The 14,643-nt window shown below is 37.3% G+C and overlaps 1 protein-coding gene across 1 annotated transcript in view; it reads right to left on the bottom strand.

Annotated features, from left to right (window-relative positions):
• Positions 1–14,643, bottom strand: part of SLC9A3 (solute carrier family 9, subfamily A (NHE3, cation proton antiporter 3), member 3) — a 53,622-nt gene that overhangs the window by 11,806 nt on the left and 27,173 nt on the right. The window contains exons 3-9 of the mRNA XM_010160609.1: positions 9,968–10,128; positions 7,847–7,925; positions 6,575–6,749; positions 5,884–6,104; positions 3,501–3,703; positions 2,594–2,683; positions 635–705 (exon numbers count right to left, since the gene is read on the bottom strand). Coding sequence (XP_010158911.1) covers positions 635–705; positions 2,594–2,683; positions 3,501–3,703; positions 5,884–6,104; positions 6,575–6,749; positions 7,847–7,925; positions 9,968–10,128 — 1,000 coding nt within the window. The remainder of the gene's footprint in view (positions 1–634; positions 706–2,593; positions 2,684–3,500; positions 3,704–5,883; positions 6,105–6,574; positions 6,750–7,846; positions 7,926–9,967; positions 10,129–14,643) is intronic.

Here is a 14,643-nt window from a genome sequence, read left to right as displayed (position 1 = left end):
GAGCTGCCTAACCTTAAATAACTCTCTCATGGATGTCCAGATTTAATGCCCTTTTTTCACATTTGTTCATCTAGATTATGAAAGTCCGCCCATCCCAGTGGTAACTCTTCATGTGTACTTGAAAGAAATTGGTGTCTATATCTTTCAGCTGAGTAATTTTTCTTCTCTCAAAATGAACCACCTGTAAACAGAGGGGTATGGAAATGACCCATAATTTTCATTACTGGTTTCAAACTAATAGACCTAAACTATCCAAGCCATTTCAAAAACACCCTCTGCCATCACCTTCACAAATAATATTAATGAAATGCAGTATTACTGAGAAGGACCAACATTAACAATTTAAGTTAAATCTTGTGCAAATGGCCAGTTCTCCAATCTTGAGAGAAGCTGATCCCTGGATGTAAACTGATGCATTTTCAAAGGCCTAATCTGAACTGTGGAAGAAAAGAAAATATTCCAGCTATAGGGGACAAAAATAAACTATTTTCACATCTGCTTTATTTTCAGTATATAACCTCTTAAACTGCAATTGACATCCTTGCTGTCCCTAAACTCACAGGCTTAAAAAGTAATAGTTTACAGATAAGATTTCCTAGCAGCATTTCACCATTCCAGGTTAGTTACTACTTACTTGTCTCTCAGGTAATTATGTCCTATTTGTCCAGAAATGTCTTCTATAGCAGAAAGAATGTGATCAAAGGCCTAGGAGAGTGAAAGTGGTATTAATATCTTTACAGAAATAAAAGATATAATTAGAAAACATCTCCATTTATGCCAGATTAGATGAGATGACTACACAGAATAATATTGTTACTGCTAAACAGATTTTTTTTCCCCCATTTACAGAAATACTAACTACTATACGCTTTTCTTCAAAGGTCCTGAGTTTTTTAACTAGTTCTTTACAAATTCACTAACTATTCTTGAATTATGAGGGTCTCAGCAAGAAGGTATTAAGCCCCCATTTTAACATCTAATTTTAAGACTCTTTTTATTGACTCATTTTACTATCTCCATTTCTACCCTATGAAGTACATCAGCCACTATTAGTGTCAATGATTAGATCAGTCGAAAAATTTCCATACTGTTTCTGTTTAGATGTTTTAGGAACCCATACTTCTCTCAGAGTGGAAGTAGGCACCATTCTTTTGATATCTAGGGCAAAATCCCACAGTGGGTATATTAGATGGCTGATAGAAATCCTGACGTTTATAACTCATTATTCAAACCAAGGCAGCTGCAGGTTGAATTTGGTCTTTTTCAGAATATGACTGTTCAGATTTCATTCTAACATTGGGGCGATTACTGCAGAATATACAACATGCTGGGTTTAGAACAACATGGGTGATATGGATTACTCCTGAATATAATATTAATTATTGTCTCAGGAGATATCTGACATGCCAGTGGAGAAAATGACACTATAAATGAGCTGTCTCCCCCCTACTCTGAGACAGGACAGTGCTCCCTCTCTCTGAAGGCTGCAATTTATACAGTACTAGGAGCACTGTGCCTCCTGTGACAATATCTGCCAGACTATTCTAGGAAGTGGTGAATCAGTACGTCTGGCTTTACAAATTGTTAGGATTAACATTACTGCTCAGCCTGCACTACTAACTGACATATAAAAGTATATCCTCTGTAAGTAGGCAGACTATTTCTTCATCTGGGGAAGAATTTTCAAATAGTAAAATATTTAAATGAAAATGGAAATTTGAATTGCTGGATAACAAAAGCACAATGTATTTACTCAGTAGTTTGTAAAACAATTCCTCAGAAACAAACCATGTCCATCATTAAGGTGTTGATTCACTTCAGGTAACCTCCAACATGAAAACAAACAAGACCAGCAGCTCATACAAGAATGTGCTAAAATACTTAATGCAGGGTAGTTGTGTAAATCTGAAAAGTTTATGAATTAAAGAAGGCTAGGACAAGTGTCTTTCAGTCTTCCATCCTTTAGCCTATATTTGTATTGAAAACACGTTTTCTTTTACTGAATAAAAACTTCATAATGTTCTGTGAAAGTGAATTGGAAGAGAATATTTTTCAAGATCTTTTGAAAGGTCAAAGAAACGCAGGCACACACAGCATTCACACTGAACTAAAACTATTACCATTAATCTGGAATTTCAATATATAATTAACATCTGCACTTTTCAGCAGACTACTTTTCTACGTAATAACACAAGCTGCAAAGCCTTCTTTCATATGTTTTCCACAAATAAACACTATTTAAGTAGGAAAAATAAACTTACTTCCACATGCTCTGCCCTAGCGATCTTCAATCAAACGTTCTCCTCTTTTAGAGCAAGAGAAGAAGCAAATTCTAGCCATGCTGTTTCCCCAGAACTGCCAGTCCCATAGAATTCTCAAGTGAAAGACCAGAATCTTCGGTTGAGTATCCCCTCACAGGACTCAACCCAAAGGCAAATCACAGCCTACAGATAACTTTGGAAGTGTTTGAAGGATTTTGCACTGGAAATTTGATTGTCCCTTCCAAAAAGAAATTTTCTCTATTTCTTTTTTTTTTTTTCTTTACACTGTAAAAACCCAAAAGTTACCATAGTTTTGTTTAAAGATATCTTACTCTGCCATGAAGTTTCTCATTCAGTTTTGGCTCTCTGTGTTCAGTTTTCTTCACTTTCAGCCACTGTACCAAAGGTTTGATAGTCAAACCCTGAGGATTGAGACATGATAATAAATAGTTAGGAATTATCCTACACTTTCCTCCAGCTGGTCATTACGAAAGAAAAATAGTGCATTTGTATATGTTATATGGTGATTCTCATACTTCCTCAGTTATCTCTGTCCCCTTTATAAGATAAAATAATGCAGTACCCTCAATTCCTGTTAAAAAGGTTTGACAAGACACAAAACAATAGAAAAACAGACCTTCTAAAAGAAAAACATGGTAGTAGAAGGGTTCAAGTGTTTCCTGCATCACTGAATGTGGTATTTTCTGCATGTGTTAGGAGTTTGTGACCACAATTAAACTTTCTATAATAAATTTGAGAAAAAATCCCAAGCTGGTATATACTGACATGTCTCCATTTAATGTTGTGCTATTCATATAGAAAGTGCTATTTTGTTTGGATGCTAAATTCTTTCTTGTCCCACTGCTTAATATTATATGTTTAAACAAGGACTTAGGCTCAGGTAGATCAACTTAATGACTGTATTTGCCCATGAAAAGGACTGTTCCCTATACTTATTCACATGAGGTGAAGGGTGTTTAATCAGCTACTAACTTGAGCACTATTAATTCCAAGCAGCTAAGACTGAACATTTTTTAGCACAGAGGAAATTGTGTTTTGTCCCTTGTGGTGCCATATGAAAACATAAAATGGGATCTTTGTTACTAAAATTACAAATTCAATTATGCTTTCAGTTCAGTGAAACAATATGCAACCTTCAGCTGAGAACTGCTTTGAGCATTCGATACTTTTGTGGGACTCCTTCTCCTTGCAAGAAGCATGCTTAAGAAGTTGAATTACCTGGAAAATAACAGTAAAAAACACAACAATGATAGTTGTGCTGACAAACAGGTTTTTCTCTTGCACTTTGTTGACATCCAGAAGTACAACCAGAGCAAAAGCAACCGCTCCACGTAGTCCACCATATGACATCACCACCTGGTCTATTATCTCCAACTGGACCATTCTGTAGTGGTTAAGAATCCATGTCTGTAAAACTACACCTATAAAACACAAACGCCAGCATGTCTAGAAATACCCTTATGAAATGTCAGTATCCCAACCCTGTATAACAGGAACGGTATAAGGCCAGTCTGCTTTCATAACAAATTCTCTGACCATCTACTTCTCCGCCTGTATTGCTACACTGCCGAGGACGGCAGGCCCACTTGGTACCTTCCCATGTATCTTTAGCCAGAGGAATTAGCTGAAGCTCTTCAAGCCAGCAGCTCTTCTGAGGGTCCTACCCTCTGGCATAGGCACTGCAGGTCAAACTTTGCGATGTGCTGACCTTTGAAATTCACAGTTGAGAAAGAATAGAATTTTTAGCACCAGCGTCAGTGAGATGCACAGGGCCTTTTAACAGAAAGAGAGAAAGGTTGAAACTGTTGATTCAGGGACTGTGGTACTCTGCAGATCACTAAAAATGACGGATATGTCATTATCTTCTGGAGAGTTGTGCAGTTATGCTAACACTGTCTTCAGGCCTACAGGTGAGATACTGCCTGCTGTAGGACACCTAAAGCTCTAGAAATTACATCTCCCACCACAGGGAAGGAAAACAGCTTCACCACTCCCGAGAGGGGCACACACGCGTGTCCCACTACAGAGGGCCAGGACTGTTAACCAGCACCACCACAGGGAAGGAAAACAGCTTCACCACTCCCAAGAGAGGCACACACGCGTGTCCCACTACAGAGGGACTGCTAACCAGCACAAAAGAGATCTTTCTCTTTTTAGAGAACTTTGAACTTGTGCTAAGTGTCCTGTGTGTATCACTAAGCAAAGCCTCTGGTATAGGAGACCTTGAAAATTAATTCATGCCACCAATCTGACTTTTCCAAGGGTATGAGAGCTGCAATTACGTAAGGCCCAATATCCTCAGGTCTTTAGTAATTTATCAATGTCTAAGCTCAATTACTTTAAAGAATGCATGTTGTTATTGCTGAATATTTACTATTTAATTATTGATGACACTTATTACAGGATGGTTAGCCACTCATTCCAGGAATACAAGTGACAAAGTCAAGTTACAGAAAACTTGTTTAAATGGCTACGGGGAGGTGGCTAAACCCAGGAATACAAGTGACAAAGTCAAGATACAGAAAATTTGTTTAAACAGCACATCAGCGGCTACTGGGAGGTGGCTAAATGAACAATGGTTACAGACTGTTTAGAAAGCAGGACATGGGGCTAGGCCCTTCATTCAGCCCAGGGATCTCTAGACAAAATAAGAATTCAGAGTCTAGGAAAACTGCATGGGGCTAGGCCCTTCATTCAGCCCTGGGATCTCTAGGTCTCTAGACAAAATAACAATACAGAGTCTAGGAAAACTGTGAGCTAGGTAGATGTGTTACCTTTCATTTGAATTTAATTCAAGACAAAGAGGCAAATTAACCCATTTGATTTATTCCCAGATGTAAGTACATACACCAAATCATTATGTTTATTAGGCTATTAGAAGTACTTCATTCTATGCCTTTTTTGCGACTTCAGCCCCTTTGCTAATTCACAAAGCCTTGACTAAATAGTAGAACTAAATCACTGGGCAAATTGTCATTGGTATTTTGAAATGTTTGCAAACTCATATATGCCTAGTAAATTGACAGTAGGTAATCCCTTCCTGTCACAGTCTTATTTACTCAGTTTTTCACCAGTTCCTGAGAATTATTTCTTACGACAGAGAACCTGTGCTATAGTTATGTATGGTCTTACATCACTCTGTGTCTCAAACCTGAAGTCAAACATAAAATTAGCTTTAAAAAATCTCTTTATTACCAAATTGAAAGAGCTGAAGGAAAGAGATGGCTGACAGGACTCAAGTCTTGTTAGGCTGCAAGTTAAAGAACAAAGTCCATTTCACTGGGACGTTTTGCCAATACCATGTGCTAGGTCAACAAAGTTTAGACACTGGGTGATTCATGTTAACCACCAGGCTAGGTATATCCGCACACATCAGAAGTGAAAGCCTACTATGTTTTCAGCATATGATGAAGCTTACTGTAGAGATCTACCCTCCAAATCCAAACCCAGCCATAAATTCAGCCAAAAGAAATGGAATATTTTAAAAGGAACAAGTCTAGAACTCCAAATAATTTCTTCTTCTTTTTTTTTTTTTTGGTAAAAGAATATGTGATTACATCAACAATACAATGCAAGGACAGGAAGAAGATTGTCCCCTTACCAATAACTCTGTATACTGAAATGAAGACCAGAGTCAAGAGAATAAAAGCTGTATTCCAAGTCCAGATGTCTGGATTTACAGCTGAAATTCCCAGGAACATGAAGATAATAGTTTCTGCTCCACTGGCCATCATTTTCATGGTATATCTTACAGTTGTAGAAGATTGTTCAGATATGTTAGCCTTGACATATTTCTGACAGCAGATGCCACAGAAAGTTATTCTGGGAAAAAAAAAAAAAAAGAACCACCAAATGGTCAGAAAATATTTATTGTAACATTTAATATTATTTCCAGCTGTCTGACACAGTGTTAAAAAAATACCATTAATTCATAAGAAAAAATACACTCAGGAGCCATTGTGGAGTCTAATCTAGGTAGAAAGCATATCTCAAACATTCATCCTGAGGTGATCCAAGTGGTCTGAACAGGACAGAGTCAAGACTATATTTTGCAAAGGAAGTTCTCATGTTGCATAGCAGATACTGAAAAACTTGCTTTCCTTTTCAAGGCTGAATGGCGGTATTTGCAAACTATAAACTACTGCAATGTAAGGATAGTAATATTCAGCATAAGCTTCATGAGTGTCATATTCTATAGCTGTCCTATAAAATTTAGGTATTCCTTTTCAATGTTTTTAAAAACCATATTCCCTTCTCAGCCTCTTCCCAGGTAGTAATAAAAAGAGACTTACGCAAGGATAGCAGAAAGAGAAAGCATCTCTGCTGTGAGGTAGGACAGGTAGGAAATGATAAACACAAATCCAGGTTCAATGATTCTCACGTGCTTGGTGAAACGAGAAACGACTGACCTGAATGCAAAGAAAATGCCGACCAGTGTCCCACCTAAGCTCACCACAAAGAATGACACTGAAAAACAAAACCAAACACAGCTTAAACAGTAGAAATATAATGGTTTGAACTAGTTCTCTTCAATTATGTGGCTAGCAAATCTGAGAAAATTTTGGAGGACATCAAAAATTATTTCTGAAGTGCAACAACATGAATTGCTTTGGAGCACTTCGTATGTAAACGCAACATTCTGTAGAAAAAAACAAAAAGGTTGCTTTCTGTGAAGCTTCACCATTTCAGGCTTATAATGCCGACCAGTGTCCCACCTAAGCTCACCACAAAGAATGACACTGAAAAACAAAACCAAACACAGCTTAAACAGTAGAAATATAATGGTTTGAACTAGTTCTCTTCAATTATGTGGCTAGCAAATCTGAGAAAATTTTGGAGGACATATCAAAAATTATTTCTGAAGTGCAACAACATGAATTGCTTTGGAGCACTTCGTATGTAAACGCAACATTCTGTAGAAAAAAACAAAAAGGTTGCTTTCTGTGAAGCTTCACCATTTCAGGCTTATTCAAAACCCACTTAATTTTTCTGAACAATTTTTTCCCCACATTCTGTAAACAAACTCTTTTCCAGAAGCATATTATAGAATATGTCAAATTCACTGTTAAAACATTGATTCATAAGATAATGTAGTATCATTTCATGCTTAGAATGAGAAACAGTGACTACATTTTTAGGTAAATAACATTTCTTGATAGTCACTGGCAAATGTTACTTGATGGCGATTGGTGATAAAGAATGAGATTGCTCATATGCAACCTCAACTTTCCTGGAATGCAGGGAGAGCATAGGCTGAAACTAAGAACATGTTATAAAATACCAAGAAAATATGTAGAGCTATCAAGTGTCATGGTCTTAACAACTGAACTCCACATCTGTTGACTCTCCTCAGAAGAAGACAAATCTGATTAAGTTTCCCAAATACTCAAGAATATTCACTTATTTATTTTCTTAAGACATTCATCTGTGCCACAGGAGTGTGGGAGTATAAGTGATGAGGGAAAGGGCTGAAAAATAAGTTACTGATAGCATAATAACAATATTTTTTTTAGAAGTTGTCATATGTACATTAATGACGTCATACGGAATTCAATTCTACGCACCTATGCCTTTGACACATTCAATCCCCGTCACATTCTCTGGACCTATTGTAACAAAAGTTTCAAACACATTGTACAGCACCTGAAAAGAAAAGTAGACTAACTTAATATTTGCTCCTGAATTAAGCCTATTAAAACAACCACATTATGGGCCCCAACATTATGAATTCTGAAATGATGTATGACTGAGGGAAATTCTGTGTGGAGAGAGATTTTGCAGAGTTTTTTAATTTTTCAAAATGAAAAAATTGCAGTGAAGCAAGAAGAAACAAAAATTTTGGAAAAAACCCCAACATTCTATTTCTCATTTCAATAGGATTTATATCTACAAGACACATTGTTACATCTACACGTGTTTTTTAAACTACTTCTCACTCTAAAATCCAGGTGTTTGGCAGATTTATTAAATCGCCTGTATAAGATAAATAAGATACTTAATAAGATGCTGGATTGAAATAGGTTGAACATACATATAATAAGTTGAACATAAAAGAGAATAAACTATAATAATTGTACTGAAAGTGCTGAAAGACTTCATCTTCTTCCTACCCCTGCCTAAGGAGGTTTGTACAAGCATAATTTTTGACACATGCCTGTCTAATCTATTTTTAATTCCTCCAGTGATGGAGAAGTATGGATTTATCAGCTTTCCCTGTTGCAGCTAAGCTTGTTAATTCTTACCATAGTTACCCCAGTCACAGCATACAGGTTACTTTGTTCTCTAACAGTTGTCTTTTACATATTTACATTTAAAGAATGCTACATCACCCACTTTGTTCTGTCCTCGTCTTTCCATTTTCAAGGTAAGAACTCCAGTTGTTTCAAACTTTCTCACAGGCTGTGCATTCTGACTCTTGATCATGCTTACTCTGCTCTTCTGGATTTATTTCAACAAAAAATCAAACTTTCATTTGTAGAGTGAGTATTTGTGTTCATTCCACAGTAACAAAAACTCCTTTCCTTGTGAAAGCCAGTGATGTTGATACTTGAGTTCATCAAGGGTTTATTTTAACATTTGTTTCTGGTAATATCCCGCAGATACTAATGAGACTGATATATAAAGGCAATTAGGTTTCTCTGGAGGCCCTAAATGTAATTTTCAAACTCATGTGAACAGTTAGGCTGCTGCCAGTGACCTTGCAGTGCCTTGCTCCCTTGATTGCAAAATATTAAGTCGCTGAGCCTGGTGGACATATCTTACCCTCCTTTGGAGATATTCAGGAGCCCAGACAGGAGATGCTCCAAAAAGAAAACTGAAGGTCTATAGCAACTCAGTTGCATAGCATCTTTCTGCCATAGGACTTCCTGGTCCCTGTCCACTAGCACTGTGCTACAAAACTACTGACCGTTTTATCCTGAGCAAAATTTTGTGTGAAAAGAAAAGCGGTTCTTATTTTGATTGAAACATCAGTAGAAACTTGGGATTGTTTTAAGTCTATTAAAGTCGATTAAATTTTCCTTTTCTTTCTAAATGAAAAAAAAAAAACAAAACAAAACAAAAAAAAAACACCCAACCACCAGAAATTAACGTTACCAAAAAAAAAAAAAAGCCAACCAAAAAAACCCCCACCAAAACCCAAACCAGAAACTTTCTAAAACATCCCACAATTTTTAACAAATTGACTCTTTGTCGGATATCTCTTTGATCATCTGATTGAAGAAAAAGAGAGGGAACATGCAAAGGCACTTTGGTGAGTATTCTCTCTCTCACTGTCTATATATCTGAGTTATACATATATATTACAGCCAAAATGCAATATGCAGAAAAGAATACATGCATTAAGGACAACAGCAAAGAAAGGCTTAAAATCTCTGGAGCTAATCTCAGTAAGTCATGAAAACCCCACTTGAACAGCAAAGGCAAACAGCTGAAACTTCACTCAAAAGGTTTTTATGTTCATTCAACTCAGGACCATGTATTTTTATGTGACTTATGAGCTCCAAATATGCTCAATCATTTAGTCTTTTCAATGCAGTGAAAGCGAAACAGAACACTATGAGCTACACTACATTAGCCCATGAGTAGATACACACAGTTGAAACAGTATTTTATTTAAGAGGAAAATACATTTCGGAAGAAACCCTCTAGAATTTGGGTGACTTTAGGATATATAATTTACTTACCACAGTCACAGCATCATTCAGAAGTGATTCTCCAAAAACAATGATGAATAACACTTCATTGACATGGACTTCTTCGAACACTGCCAGAACAGCTACAGGATCCACAGCGGCAATTAAGCTGCCAAACAGCAGGAAGTCCAGCAGTCCGATATTCAGACGGCCTTCAAAAACAAAGCAAAGTATAAACAGAGTCAACTCTGTATTAGCAATAGTGATGACAGACCGTGAAATTACAGATAATGCAAAATCCTTCAAAACAGGGATTCTAAGGCATCAACTGGAAAGCATGACACAGAAAATACTTAAGTTCCACATTGTATCCTACAAGGTTTGTGGGATCCAGCATTGGCCCATGTGGATCAAAGTTGATTCTGGAAGCAGTGGTGTCGTGTTCTTATGGGAAGACACTTGACATAAGTATTTCCAGATACAAACTGGCTTTGTATTTGCGGTTTATCTAACTTGAGTAAATTATCTAAGGATAACTAAGAACTGACAAGATGGTAAGAGGAATATACCACTACTCCTGAAGTAAACATTCCAAAACACTTCATGCCACAGGCCAAATTTGACTCTTGGTTGCTAAGAACCGCTACAGCGGGGCTTAACTGCACTCAGTTACTCAAGTAGATATTTACTGATTGGTGCAGTTAAATCACTTCTTCCCAAATTATGAGTAATGAAGCCATAAATATAGATGAAGGACTAAAATGTACCTCAATAAGTCTATATTGTACCCCCTTAGGAATTTTGGGAATGTTTTCAACAGTTTAGGAACTACAAAACTCAGTAACAAAATAACCCAGTATTTAATTAATTTTTTAAATCTTCATTGAGATTTAGGATTTTGTTCAATTAAGAAAAATAATTGAGACAAGCATCACTATAATTTTAAAAGTAACAGAAAAAGGAGAGCCACAAAGATAACTTCATTCAACTTCCTAAATAGCTTGCAAAATTTACGCTTTCCATGCAATCAAGAGTGGTATCCCGGTTATTTTTTTCTGGGAAACAGATTTTTGAAGGGGCAGAGAACAGAAAAGTTCTCTCTGTGTTCCTTAATGGATGGAGGAGGAAGCAAGGTTCATTAAAAGGTGATGAAGCCCAAAATTATATGAGGAAGAACAAAGAAGGAATATGTTGAGAGTTCATTCATTAAATCACAATGAAGAGGTCCATGCCCAAAATTAATAAGCAGTTTTATCAGGCATGATTTCTACAGGTGAGGGAGAAATCTGTCTGATTAAATTATATGGAAGCCTGAGTCAGAAAATGACAGTCAGTAGCCGTAGCCAAAGAATTAATGTTGAATGTAAGGTACTTCCAGAACAACATGGCCACTCTTCTAGCAAGAACTCTTACAAGACAGTTTTTCAAATCTACAATGTTTAGTGCTTGGAAGATAACTCAAACAGAAACTAGATTTCAAATATTTTTGATACAAAATGGCATGGGCATATGTAGTCAAGCAAAGGACACTTACATGGGCAGCCAGAGACAGGAGTAGACAACACCCTGTTGTATGTGACAATGGTCAATAATCTGGAGGAGCTGCAGAAGTACATGTACTCTTGGCTGCTGCCTGCCATTCAGAGCATCTACAAGGTGTTCCCATAAAGTTTATAGGGACCTTTGTAAGGCCCTGAAAACAGAAATCCATAGTTTGCACAGACATGTAGCTACTTCATAGCTTCAAAACAGAAAGAACCACTATGTCACTCTTGGACATATTGGGCTGTGAATGAGGACTGAATCTATCAATTTTAGTGTGAGAGAGGGGTTGAAGCAGTGAGCTGAAGTTTGTGCCAAAAATTCCGAGAACAGCCTTGAACCTGAATCTAAGTAATGGTTCCATCAAACGTTGTCCTTCTCTGACATGCTTAAGGAAGGAACAAGCCCGATGACAGTAACTATCAGATACCAGGATACAATAAAATGTAAGCTTTTAAAATAAATTGGCTCACTGAGATTGCTTATCTTTTTTTATATGTTACCAATTATAATCATTGGTACATTCTTTGAAGACTTGGAAAGGTAGTGAGCAAATATTTATGGAAAGGTTAGGACACATCTATAATTTTTACAAAGCAGTGTCAAGAGGCATGGGGTTTCTAAATCAGATTTTTAGTTAGACTAATAATGGAAGTTATTTCCAAGTGATACATGACCATTGCTTCCTTCAGCTCACCAGTGTCTGAGGTGACTAGCTGCCAGCAGAGACATCTGAGCAAAGTTCGTTCACTGGGCCCAGTTCAAGACTTCTAAACATACTCAGCGTGTTGGCTCTATGACCTAGGTTGTACAGGAAAAACTTGTCTAAGCATGAGTTGCAACCACAAGTATTCCAGAGGGAAGTGCTGCATGAGTTACTTCTCCAGAAGATGGTGAACAGTTAGGTGTAATCAACCAGGAAGGCTTAGGAATACATCCTTCTTCCTATTCGGTGAAAGCAGACTGGTATGACTGTTAGTTAACAGTTAAAGTGCTGATCTCAGAATTTCACTTCTAAAGAAGGATTGCTTTGTTATTTTTGCTTTCTCTCTTTCTTTTCTCCAAATTATAATATCTATTAGGATATTGAAGGCAAACAAAGAGCTGCTTTTAGGTTTATTTATGTAGAAAATCTATGTAATCCAATTTGGATTGCACTGTCATATTGGTGGACACTACTACAGGCCCATTCAATGGTAAAGTTGGAAGTAATTTGGTTTTAGTTCATCTTTGGATATACATTCCAAAGGTATGTTTGTATTGGATATACATTCCTACATTTTAATCAGATTACTTTTAGCAGTATTCCCTCCAATTGTAGAAAAAGTGTGGTAGAAATAAAAATATGCCATAGAACTTCAACCAGGGGCTGCTATGAACTCTTCCAGAAATTTAGCAACTCATCATTCTCCTATCTTCAGCATTCAGCAAAGCTTTTCACGAGGAGTGGTCCTCAGATCTTGCTGACATCTTGGAGGTCAACACAATGTATTTAGTGGATTAGTAAGTATGCGTCATGTAGATATTTTAAAGTCCTACTTATCTTTGCTGGAGAATGACATAGTTTGAATCAGGGGCAGGCTTCTCTGGGCTTTTCCATAGCTGAAATTAGATCTCTTGTAGGTTATAATATGTCTTGGTGGTAAAGACTGATCCCCACAGTATATCAATTAGCACTCATTTTGAACATTTACATTCACCAGGCTTGTCAGTTTATTGTTTGCCTTTGTTGACATCCCTATTTTTAGCTTGTAGAGCTTTAGCTGTGACCTGTGGGGTAGATATTTCGTTAACTCCAAGTTAACTCCAAGTTCGGAGTTCTAGTGTATATTTTCACTGATGAAGCAGAACATGCAGCCATCAAATCCAGCTTTTACAGTTAGTTGAGAGTTGTTTACAGATTGGGAGGAGGGCAAGAGATAAATGAATTTTTCATTTCAAATAGAATTTTTGGGACAACACTTGACTTTTCCCTTTCTCGTGTCATAAAGAGGTCAGTGCTTTTCCTTTAACGATTTTTATCAACATATTTTAAAATTAATTATAATTCATTATATCTCCCATAACAGGATGTTAATAAAATATTTTGGGTCAGATTTTTTTAACTTGTTCCAAACAGCTTGAGTATTTAAATTAAAAAAAAATCCTTGTCCAATCTGTTGCAATATCAATGTCCCTTTTTCATCTTTTTTGTTTGTGAAAACCTGTATTTAACTGTTAGTGTGAAGTTGTGGATGCAATATATTGTGCCTACAGGCTGAAAGCACATAAAACATCTACCCTACCTATAAAAGTCAATAGTGTCTGCGTCTGAGCTGTCACCTTTGTATCTTCTAAAGAAAAATTGTTGCTTATAAAATGTGAGTTATAGCAAGGTAAATATCTAAAATGTAAGCTAAATCTATCATAGATGTCTGTAGTACAAACACCTGCCGTTACGTAAGATGAATCTCATATGAACGAGTCTGTGGTCTAGTTCTTATAGACTGGGATTTTCAAATAAGGACAACAGAGCTTTCCTCTAAAATTAATGGAACACATGTCCCAGTCTTATGCTCAAAGAGCCCAGCCTCAAATTCTGCTACTTCCCTGTGCCGGACAATGGGAGCAGTTTTTTAGGCTGGAAAACTCTACACTATTACCTTCTGTAATAATCAGCTAATAGCTCAGTTCTTCATCACAAAAATGTTCTCGGCAGCATCTGCAACACCTGACATTTGAGGCACTCTCTTTATCTGGACTGAAAGGGAAGTCTGTGGTAAATTGCTCCGAGTCGACTTTGCACCACTGTGGTTAGAGAACAGTCCCAGGACGAGCTGTTGAGCCTTTCGTACAACACAACACACTCCCTGCACTCTTGGAGCCACTCACTCCAGGATCTGATCGCTGGTTGCCAGGAACCGGTGGGGCACAGCAGCACACTGTCTACGCTGCTCTCAGCAACGCTCAGGTCTGCCCTGTAAGTACTTGCTAGAACTCACCAACCTAAGAGAACTTTGTCCGAGAAGGGGTCTTGAGCTTTTTCAGTACAGACACTGAAAAACCATAGCTAAGATGCCTGTTTCAAAACGCATGCAATCCACCTATGACGCGAATTGCTGTTCTTCAGGTGGCAGTACATAGCCTGTGTGCATGCACACCCCCCGGGGAGATTAAGAATTGCCTCTGCCAGCAGCCCCATGCCC

This window comes from Eurypyga helias, unplaced genomic scaffold (genome assembly GCF_000690775.1).
Source record: "Eurypyga helias isolate BGI_N326 unplaced genomic scaffold, ASM69077v1 scaffold6081, whole genome shotgun sequence".
Taxonomy (NCBI): Eukaryota; Metazoa; Chordata; class Aves; order Eurypygiformes; family Eurypygidae; genus Eurypyga; species Eurypyga helias.
This window is presented reverse-complemented; position numbering and strand designations above follow the sequence as displayed.